The sequence below is a fragment of the Chelon labrosus genome, assembly GCF_963514085.1.
Source record: "Chelon labrosus genome assembly, chromosome: 24".
Taxonomy (NCBI): domain Eukaryota; kingdom Metazoa; phylum Chordata; class Actinopteri; order Mugiliformes; family Mugilidae; genus Chelon; species Chelon labrosus.
In genome coordinates, this window is record NC_140357.1 from 8,298,951 (window position 1) to 8,309,130 (window position 10,180).

At 42.3% G+C, this 10,180-nt stretch overlaps 2 protein-coding genes across 2 annotated transcripts; one reads left to right on the forward strand and one right to left on the reverse strand.

Annotated features, from left to right (window-relative positions):
- The first annotated feature begins 808 nt into the window (after positions 1 to 808).
- mmadhca (metabolism of cobalamin associated Da) lies at positions 809 to 4,041 on the forward strand. Its single transcript, XM_084574847.1, has 8 exons — positions 809 to 878; positions 1,377 to 1,422; positions 1,913 to 2,054; positions 2,165 to 2,382; positions 2,555 to 2,660; positions 2,760 to 2,881; positions 2,962 to 3,048; positions 3,315 to 4,041. Exons 2-8 carry the CDS (start codon positions 1,411 to 1,413, stop codon positions 3,531 to 3,533), a joined length of 906 nt encoding a protein of 301 aa, XP_084430973.1. The 5' UTR covers positions 809 to 878; positions 1,377 to 1,410; the 3' UTR covers positions 3,534 to 4,041.
- Positions 4,042 to 4,410: 369 nt separating this feature from the next.
- Positions 4,411 to 6,206, reverse strand: lypd6 (LY6/PLAUR domain containing 6). Its single transcript, XM_084574879.1, has 4 exons — positions 5,641 to 6,206; positions 5,302 to 5,400; positions 4,704 to 4,834; positions 4,411 to 4,625 (listed from the first exon to the last, which is right to left on the reverse strand). The coding sequence occupies exons 1-4, from the start codon at positions 5,759 to 5,761 to the stop codon at positions 4,455 to 4,457; spliced, it is 522 nt and encodes a 173-aa protein (XP_084431005.1). The 5' UTR covers positions 5,762 to 6,206; the 3' UTR covers positions 4,411 to 4,454.
- Between the last annotated feature and the right edge of the window lie 3,974 nt (positions 6,207 to 10,180).

Below are 10,180 nucleotides of genomic sequence, written 5' to 3' on the forward strand. Positions count from 1 at the left end.
GATGCACTTTTCTGCTTACATGACCTTCAGTTCAGTGGGTGCTGGTATTGTGTGAAAGAGTTCAGGCCCTGTAGCAATCGAGCAACACTGAATACTTACTTGTCATTAATGCTGAAACACATTCAAACCAATACAATTATTAACAGTTAACAGGAAGAAATTCAAATAAATGTCCTACATTAAGGTCACTTAATAAGTCATGGTAAAACAGTGACTCTGTTAAATCGAAATTCTGATAAATGGGGATTTGCTGCCATCTTGTGACGATATGTGAAAAAAACAAAACGTTTCCTGCACCAGATAAAAGACAAGAAGTCTGGTGTGGTGTGGCTCAACAATAGCTCCCATACAGAATGTGCAGAGTTTTATCCGGATAGGAAGACACTCTGCATTTCATTCAGAAAGCTGGTAAAATAAACAAATGGACCAAGTTGAGGTGGAAGAGATTATGCCAAAAACAAAGCATAAAGACACATTGTAGTGGTGTGTCAAAATTATTTAAAATAATAATAATAATAATGTTTTAAGTGTTCCGATAAAGAAAAAGAAATGTGATGATGTATCAGAAGAAATGAGGAGGCCTCTTAGGAAGACAATAACATTAATCAAATAAATACATAATATGTAAAGCATTTTTTCTATCTTTTATTCGCCTTTTTTAATTAATTACTGCATTTATTTATTTTGCTTAAATATAAATTAAATATATAAATCGCTATAAAGCAATTTGCCAACCGCACAGAAGAGGGCGCTCGGCAACAACACTGGTTGAAGAGAAGAAGACGAAGAAGAAAAGGCCTTACGCAAAAGGCGTATGAGTAAATTGTCCCTCGTCCCTTACCGTAGTTGTTTGTGAAAGCATACGTGCAAGTTGACAGGTAAGAACAACATGTACTTTAACATAATATAATGCTACCGGAGGATATAAATTTGCACTTTTAACGAAGGATATTAAGGCTGTCACATGCCATTTGTTGTGTCTAAGGTAATATCTAAGTAGGGAGTGTTTTAATACTGTCGCAAGGGAAAGTGTCAAAACAAGAAATCAGCTGACCGACCGTTTCAGCTTAATGTAGCAGTTGCTAAAGCTAGCTGCTTTGTTAGCTAGCTAGCTAGCTAGTTGTTTGTGTTCAACCCGCATATTGTGAGCCTTTATGTCTGTTTTAATTTTATTTAGGATTTACTTAGAAAGCAGGTTTGTCACCGCGGCGACCTTTACTGCTTTCACGGCCGCGTGAAGGATACGGGCATTCGTTGCATCATGTCAGCCATGTTAACTTGTTTAACCCTAGTTAGCAGAGTTAATGCTTAGCTTGTTGTAGTTTAAACGCTGTGTGTGGTTACCAGATGTTTATGTTGTTGTTTCTTTCCAACAGGCTACGAGTTGAAAGGTGAAGAAGGCAAGCCACAATGTCCGGCAGTGTAAGTGATGTAACTCCCAACTTCCTCGTGTTGGCTAACTGTAGCATCCATGCTCATTTTTATAAGAAGAAACTCACACCAAACTCAGTTCAAAATTCGGGCAATTTACAAAGATTTTGCTTTGTCAGTCAATTTTACACATGGTGCAAAATGACTTAAGATTTTTCTTAAATAGTTATGATCTTGCGTTGTCTTCGGCCGCATAGATGTACTTTACATCACTTGTTTTGATATTGTTTTTTTCTTTTTTTAAAGTTAATAATAGATTTCCTTATAGCGTGACCTGCTTATAACCGTTTAGGAACATTTTGTTGAATAATAAAAAAAAAAAATTAAAATGATTTATTTAATCTAACTTATTTATAAAACATATTTATATTTGACATATTTTAAAACTGGCAGAACTTAAGCATCAGATTGTAATGTGGGCGTGTGTGCTTTTGTTTCATGAAGAAATGTTGCTGATTATTAACGGATGATTTGTTTGTAGGTGCTGTGCGGTCGCAGCAGGTTTGTCTTGTCTCACGCTGCTGGCTGTCAAGCTTTGATTTCTCTCAGGGTTGGAAGAACCCGAACCTTCTCTGCTGCAAGCTCAGATGAGCCTTACGTAGCTGCTTCACACACAGACTCAGGTGAGTAAAGGAGTCGGGTGCCAGTTAAAAGTGACGCTAATACTATATTTCAGTTTGTTGTTACTTTGCCCTTTCTTGTTTCTCAAATAATCACCGTCACGTCCCTACAGGCCCGAGAACCGTATGGCCTGATGAGAACATGGGACCATTCGGCCCTCAAGACCAGCGCTTCCAGTTACCAGGAAATGTCGGCTTTGATTGCCACCTGGAAGGCACAGAGGACCAAAAGAAGACGCCAGTCCACAAAACAGTGCCTGATGTGCTTACGGCTCCAAGCAGCGCGGAGAGACACCACTTCGTGCTTGCCCAGTTTGTAAATGAGTTCCAGGTAAATTTGATCAGTTGTGACTCATTCCACTAATAAACACAGCTGCAACTTGTTATTGGGTCTTGTTTTGGTGCAGCAGTTAAACCAGATGAAATGCATGAAAGAAGATGTCTTTTATTTTGAAAAATGCAAAAAATGCACTGTAGTAATGTGTGTTTGTCTCATTTATCAGGGGAAACTGGGCCCTTTATCCATGAGAGTCCACAAAGCAGAGCAGTATTTTCATCAAACAGACACAGACTGCTCCGTAAATTCCTGTCCTGAACTGTTAAGAAAAGGTAAGGGGAGGTTATCAAGCATTATTCTACTTAAATAAAACCGTATAAACTGTTAAGAGCATTTAATAACCGACGTTTGTTTGTGTGTGTGTGTTTTAGATCTGGAGCTGATGTTCCCCGCGGCACCCGCCACTTCCATCACAGTCGTGACAGTCACACAGAAGAACGGTCAGGTGGAGGCCGAGGCAGCAGAGCAGGACAGAGACCAGCTACTACACAGAGTGAGCGCTGATTTTCTTTATTTATTTTCAAGTTTGAAAAAGTTGAAGAAGCCGCTAACCACGATTACTCCTCGCTGCAGTTTGTGAGCGGCGCAAAGGAGATGTGCTTTGCTCTGTGGACGGCGGGATACTGGGCAGACTTCATCGACCCAACGACAGGAGCAGCTGTAAGTCATTCTGCGTTTAGTGGAGAAACACACTCTAGTGAGCATTTTAAAATTGAAGATAATCTTAAAAGTAGGTAGTGTGTAAGAAAAAACAACCAAGAACCAAAAAAAACACTTCCTGGAAAGTACTAGGGTCTCAACAGTTCCTGGATGTGTTTACCTGGAAAACGAGAATAAAGCTTTGCCTTTTATTAATATTATGAATTGTTTTTTTTGTCTTTCAAGGCAGGTGTATAATTCATTTCACCTCTTCTTGCCCCGAACAGTTTTTTGCATCGCCGTCAAGTCAAACCACGCTGCGGACAGACGAGCAGCTGAGGCACTTGGGCTTTCACATCGAGGCGTCGGGCTCCTGCACAGTGATTCGCCACGTCCTGAGGGGGACGCCTCTGTTCGTGGGGACTGTTTTCACCAATGCGCCCGCTCACAGTGCTGCTATCGCGCGACTACAAGGACTTTCAAACGTACTCGACGACGAGGAATAGGCTTTTTAACTTTGTTTAGAACAGAATCCAAACCGAAGGCCCCTATTTATGTTTTGAAGAAGCTTGAAACTTGATCCTTGCTAGAGTTGGTTTGTGTTTGCGGGAGGGGGGTTGTGTGTGATGTTTGTCTCACTGTAACACAAAGCCACCAGGCAAATTTTAGTGTTATAAAGGACTTGGCTGGGACTCTAATCAGACCTGTCTGAGTGACACAAGGTCTCATCCTACACTTCAGCCGAGGAAAAAACACAATGTGATCGAATAAAGAATATTTTAATAAGATATGTGTATTTATCTAATGGAAACCCTTCACATGTCCTCCTCTGGCAGCTGGTGCTAGCTCACAGGAAAAGATGCACGTGTTAGGACCAGGTTTAAAACTTTTCACACAGACATGCACAGTATTGTTTTATTTTTTGTCTAATCTGCTGCACAGAAGGTAAGAACTGATGGATACTGTTTCTGTTGAAACACTACAGAGCAAATAAAGCGACTTCTTACCCGCCCACACTGACTATTTACTGAATTATTAAATCTTTCAACACTGACCATGTGCCTCTGCCCTCCTCGAGTAATAAATAACATTCTTTCCATGGGGTAAACATCATGTGACGAGTTTCCAGGAAGCGCAGACACATGGAGGTAGTAAAAGTTGTTCAAACAAGTCTGATAAGATTAAAGAAGAATCCCGGTGGGTGGCAACGTTGAAAGCACAGCTTCATCTTTGTCTTCTTCTGCTTTCACATCAGGAAGGACCACTTTGTCAGAATGTATTTTATCTTTTATTGCATATATATAGTGCTAACAACAAGAGCATTCACACCGAACAAAATAAATTAATATAAAAAGGTATGACAGGAGGAAGAAGGATGAAGTTGTAGCAGGGACAAGTACAATACCACTGAATCATTTATAAGATGCTCAAACGTGTCCAGCTGAGAAGATGCCACCGATGATGATGTAAATCAGCGCCGCAGGATGAAGCCTCCCGCCCGAGCCGCCCAGGGGAGAGGTGAAGGAGAAGGTGGCGCTGCTCTCGTTCCTCGGCACCAGCACGTTGCAGATGTTGCCCTCGCAGCAGGACGAGCACACCTGAGGAGACGAGGGGAAGTCGTTGAGAAAGGCGAGGGTCGGATGAGCACGAAGCTCCAGCTCCAGCTCTCTACACACCTGGTAGCCGTTGTGAGCCACTTCAGCGCAGCCAGCGAACTGACAGTCCGTGAGGGTGGCGCAGCGCTTGCTGACGGACACACTGTCTCCGCTGTCGTCCATCATGTGGAGCGTGTAGCAGTATCTGGTCTCTGGAAGACATTATAAAAAATAATCCACACCCTCCCTACAAAACTCAAAATCATGGATGCACTTCTCACAATCCCACTCTGGCAGTTTCCACCTTTATCCATTGCAGCAACCAAACTAATCAAGTGGCAACAGCAGGACATCCGTCTTCAGGTTTTTCCACTCTGAGGCACCGTTAGAAACCCTTCTAACCTTTTCTTCTGCTCTTAAGGCCATCTCTCCGTCTCACATTTCCTCTTTTCCCCTCATTTCCCTTTCCCTTCCCTCTGTTTTCCTCAGACGTTGCTTGTTGCTTTGCAGGGGAAAATTTCCTCTCTCCACCTTTAGCTCACTCATAACTGGATTTCCTGTCCTGCGTGCGGAGAAAACATTTTCTTGCTCCGTTTTCAGCCTTGTCGTGTTTCACATTCACTCACCGCCACCTGCAAATAACCATCTCTCGTGTTTGTATCAGCTCGGTTTGACGTACCCCTTGGACAGTAGACGTCCGGGGCCCAGCGGTTGCACTCGTAGTTATCTGCAGCGTCTTGGCATGTGAAGCACTTGAAGCCGCCGGGGTGAGGTGTGGCTGTGGAGGACAGGGACAGGCAAACATTAATGCAAATAAGATTTAATGCAGGACTACTTGATTGGAATGCATTTGTTTCCACTAGTGTGCCTAATGATCTGGCATGTGAGTGTAGGTCAGAGGTCAAATTAAAACCTTGAAGGGTGCTTCATTTTGCAGCCGTTTTACAGAAAACTACAAATTCTGAGTCAGATGACTTCACATATATAGTAAATATGTGCAGTGACAGCATGCTCCTACTTGAGGGATGCAGCAGGATGATGTCCTTCATGGTGAAGTCCCGCGTCTGTACGGTTTTAAGCCGGCCGGCGATGGCGGTCAGCAGCAGGACCCAGGCCACGGTTGGCCAGGCCTCCATCATGGGCCCCACGTATCTTCATGCACTCAAGCCTGTCGGACACTGACATGGTGGAGTGAGGTGGTGATATCATTTAAATATAAAAATATTTAGTGTTTTTAAAATAAAAGAGGCAAGTAATAGAGGGAATCAGTGTCTGAAGGTGATCAGCTGTGTGCGCTCCTCCTCGCTGTGAGTACGGTTCATTAATTAAATGTCAAAGGAACCCTGTGAGTCTCTCAGCAGCCGTCCCTGGATTTGAAAAACTGCACAGCTGATATTTTGATACGCCTTCCAGCTGAATTTTACACAACAAGAGCATCTATTATGATCTATTATGACCATTAACGCTGTCACTTCTAACATGAGTGATGTGTTAATTAAAACCCCTGATGCCCTGTGGGAACTTAGCCATTTAGTCCCCATCTGCCAAATGGCTATATATTGATTCACTCAGTCTCCATGAGTATTGTTTCTAGCTTTTTTTAAGCAACACAAATTATTTTAACCATTTATTTTTTTTTTTAAATATGAAGCAGCATGTTTTAGTTCATAGCTGCTTTGAATTCCACATTTGAATTACTTGCAAGAAAATAGTAAAACTGGCATATGCATTCTTAAGATATGTCTCCTTTAAAATGAGCTAAATTGGTTATATTCTATTATTATTTTAAATACTTGATGCCCTGCTTAGAAATGGTGCATTCAAACCCACTGGTTCCAAGTTGGAGACGTGGTCAGAGTTTGTAAGGCAGGATAAAAAAAAAATAAAAAATCTTTCTTTCTGAGGCACAGATGCTTTACTGTAACGCTGCCTTTGATGAGGAATTCAAAAAATCTCCACTGAGCGTCTGTGTCATATGCCTCCGAATGTTTCTCCTCCTCTGTGCTCCGTGTTTATGCGGCAGGAAACTATTTGATCGTGTCGGACTTTGAGGAGTCTGTGACGAACTGGAGGAATATCCAGCGGGACAATGATCAGTATCAGCTAATCAGCTACCATTTCATTTACTATTAAACAACTTTCATTAAATATGAGTTATGTCATGTTGCAGTCTTAAAATTAAAGTTGCAAAAAGACATTTTCTTTTTTTTTTGTGTGGGTTTCAGTCCATCAATTTTCCATTGCTGAAATAAATCAAAAGAATTTCGTCTGAGCCCTTCGGTCCCAGTGAAAGCTGAACACTCTCTAACAAACACTCTTCTCGGATTCACTGAGATGTCAGTCAATGAATTAACCACCAGATGACCTGCTTTTTTCCCCCTGAATTGAGATCGGCACGTTTGTGTCAGATCGGCGGCTCTCACTTCGGATGCCTCTGACACTGTTTTACGTTTCATCCCCAGGCGCTGTGCTGGCGGTGCGGTAGTAAATGCTTGTTTTCTTTGCATTATGCATGCTCCAGTAAAAAGCATCCAGAGCCTTGCTGCAAAGTATCCGTGCTGTACTACACAGGAAACAACTGCACACTCTTATGCTTTACATCAGAAGCACAGATGTATACTACATATATTTTTCACAGCTTCTCAAACGTGAATATTTGGGAATTTCTTGCTTAGATTCAAAGATGTAGATGTGCTGTGGGCCTACTTACCCTGCACCTGAAGCACTTTTTGTGTCTAGTTAGGTATCAAAATAATTAAAGTCTGTCCTCTAGACTTTCTTTTCAGCATGTGAGAAACTAACGAACACAAAGAAACTTGTGCCATAATAGCATTAGCGTACGGTTAGCTTCCACGACAAAAGCGGGGTTAAGTTGTGGACACCGGACTTAATTACATGATTATTTGAAAGGCTTCTGAGAGTCTCCCAGTGCATGCGCTTGAATTCATCAAGCTCCTCCGAGCACCGGCGCTACTGTAGAGTTCATAATGATATGCTGTACGCTGAAAGGAAAACTTGAGATTAGGTCTCCAACTTTGAGCTGTCTGATGAATGCCAGGCCTCGGCCACACTAAAATTTGGTTTGAGTCTAAGAAGAGGAGAGGGCAGGATTAGGTACAATGGCTCCCTGTTACAACTGGAGGGGGATGGAGAGGGTTTACGTCGCTCGGGGTTCACTCAGCACCGGCCGGCTCCTCCGGGTCCCGGTTAAAAGAATAAGTAAGGCTGAAAGAATCTGAAGGAGAGCAGGTTTTAAAACTGTCAGACTCCCTCGACAACGGGCGATAAAGTTTGCAGGTTTTGTAAAAAAAAGTACGCATCAATCAACTACTGCTGATAATGGCGCTGTAAGTTCAAGCTCGGCAGTGATGCAGCCGAAAGTGAAGTGTATGAATCAGCCGCCATCAGGTCAGAGGTCAAGTTGTAAAGATTTCAGTTCACATGTTTATTATTTATGACTGAAAACCATGCATGAACCCAAACCTTGTAAATTCTGGTACAATCCTTAATTGCATGCCTCCTGCAGAAAAAGCTGAATTTGTTCCTCTTAATTTGTAACAGAACAAATGTGGAGGGGTAGATGTGAAGTACATGAGAGCAGGATTACTCATGAGAAAGGGTTTAAATACCCCGAGGCTGCTGTGCTTGGTTGAACAGCTCCCATAAAGCCACATTAATAATAAAGAGTGAATGTTAAAAATGATTAGAACAAACATGTGATTTAATATGAAACGCACTCAGAGGTCTGGGCTGCCACAGACAGCAGAATAACACTCTGAGATGAAGGCTAATTGCTCCACAACTGGTCATGTGTGTCAAAAGAATACTTGATCAGCGCTTAGACCACCGGGGTCTGGCTTTGAAGTTCAGCAGCTCGGCTCTATCGACCAGACACATGTGGCAGGGGCTTAACTTCTGTGTTTTCGTTCCTCCTTTCCCTTACTCGGGTCAGAGACACCGGTCGGAGTCGAGAAAATTACAGCCGGATTCTCGTTGCTGAAATGCTTCCCAGGCATTTCCATCAGGCTTTTACTGAGTCACTACATGACTGTAGGAGTTTTATGAGGTTCTTGCAGAGCTGTGCATCTCATAAAACGTCTTAACGTCACAGTTTAATACAACTGGAAAAGGTCACCAGTCGATCTTAATGAACCCTGTAGTTGTAAGTTAAGAGTTCCTGCCTTAAAACCACGCTCTCATGTATCTAAAAGGTTTATGGCGCTATTGTTTTGAAGCCTTGAGTTTGTCATTTGTCAGTCGCCATCAATGCTGGGGCCCCGAGCAGCATCAAGCAGCCTTTTAGAGCTTTTATTTCACTTTAATCAACTTTAAGATACTGGCTTAACTGTTAAGATCCGGCGGCCGTGTCCATGTGCTCCCTCATCCGGCTCTGTGTTTGAACACATGTCACCAGCTGTATGCGGCTTTTGATTGTGCGCAAGAGTGTCTCCACAGACACCAAGCTCCTAATACCGTAAATTCAGCGACTTTCATGAAAGGGACAATCACCGTTTTGTTGCCTTATTTGGCCACAGATCGTGACTTAAGAGGCATTTATTGGGGTAAAAATCTTCTCATCATCTCAGAAGAGTTTAAGTAGTCTAAAAATGAGAACTTGAATGTTGTTTACTGCTAAAAACTCCTCATAATGTGGTCTTACAATGCAAAACACCCCAAACCCATAAAAAGACCACATTCACCAAAACAGACACATATATGTATAGAACAAAAAAGTGATTATAGGGAATTATAGTCTGAAAAAAACTATAAGTCATATCAGAGCATAAATGTGTCCAAATTACACTTCAGAGCAGTATTTGAGTAAATATACTTAGTTACATTCCTCTTAATGAATATCCCTGTCACACAGTCTTCAGGCACGACCACAACACATATGGCAGCACATGCTATAAAAGTGTAATTACAGTCCACAGACACAACTTTCATCATGTCTCTTACATTCTTTCACTCTGCTCAAAATCCTCTCAAAAACTCTTTGTTGGCACTCTTAGATTATTAAAGCAAATATTTAAATCCCACGGTCACTGTCTTTTATTATTTCTCATATTAATCGTTTTAATTGAAGCTTGGCTGCACTAAAATGCCTTGCAGCTGACTTAAAAGTGGATGTGCTACAACGCAGCCGGCATGCAACACCTTCAGATCAAACTTACCGACTCCAGTTTCTCGGTGAAGCCGCAGCAGAGTCGACTCGTCGCGGATGAAGCGATCAGAAACTGCGCCTCTGCTGCTCCGAGGCTGAGGAGAGAAGGAGGGCGCTGCACCGACCGTCACCGGGACGTCATTACCACCACTCCCATCAGCAGCAGGAGGAACGGTTTACAATGATAGGGATAAAATATGAATAAAAACACCTAAAGTGAATGCATTTTTAGTGTAGTTCTTTAAAAAAAAACAATAGCATGCATTTTTCCTCACGTAACACGGAGTGCTGTTTGCAACCAAAGCACATTTAACTGCACTGATTTAAGCTTTGTTCAGAAACGTTCCCAGTCAGCCCTGACACTTTTTCTCACATGCCCTACAAATTGCTCCCT

What these genes read in the sequence shown, in the direction of transcription:
- mmadhca (XM_084574847.1), top strand. An exon ending in TGCTTCACACACAGACTCAG is followed by an intron (nt 2,055 to 2,164) that starts GTGAGTAAAGGA and finishes ACGTCCCTACAG; the next exon opens with GCCCGAGAACCGTATGGCCT. An exon ending in AGTTTGTAAATGAGTTCCAG is followed by an intron (nt 2,383 to 2,554) that starts GTAAATTTGATC and finishes CTCATTTATCAG; the next exon opens with GGGAAACTGGGCCCTTTATC.
- lypd6 (XM_084574879.1), bottom strand. Translation starts at nt 5,761, where the DNA reads ATGATGGAGGCCTGGCCAACCGTGGCCTGGGTCCTGCTGCTGACCGCC. An exon ending in CATCCTGCTGCATCCCTCAA is followed by an intron (nt 5,401 to 5,640) that starts GTAGGAGCATGC and finishes TGTCCTCCACAG; the next exon opens with CCACACCTCACCCCGGCGGC. An exon ending in GGACGTCTACTGTCCAAGGG is followed by an intron (nt 4,835 to 5,301) that starts GTACGTCAAACC and finishes AATGTCTTCCAG; the next exon opens with AGACCAGATACTGCTACACG.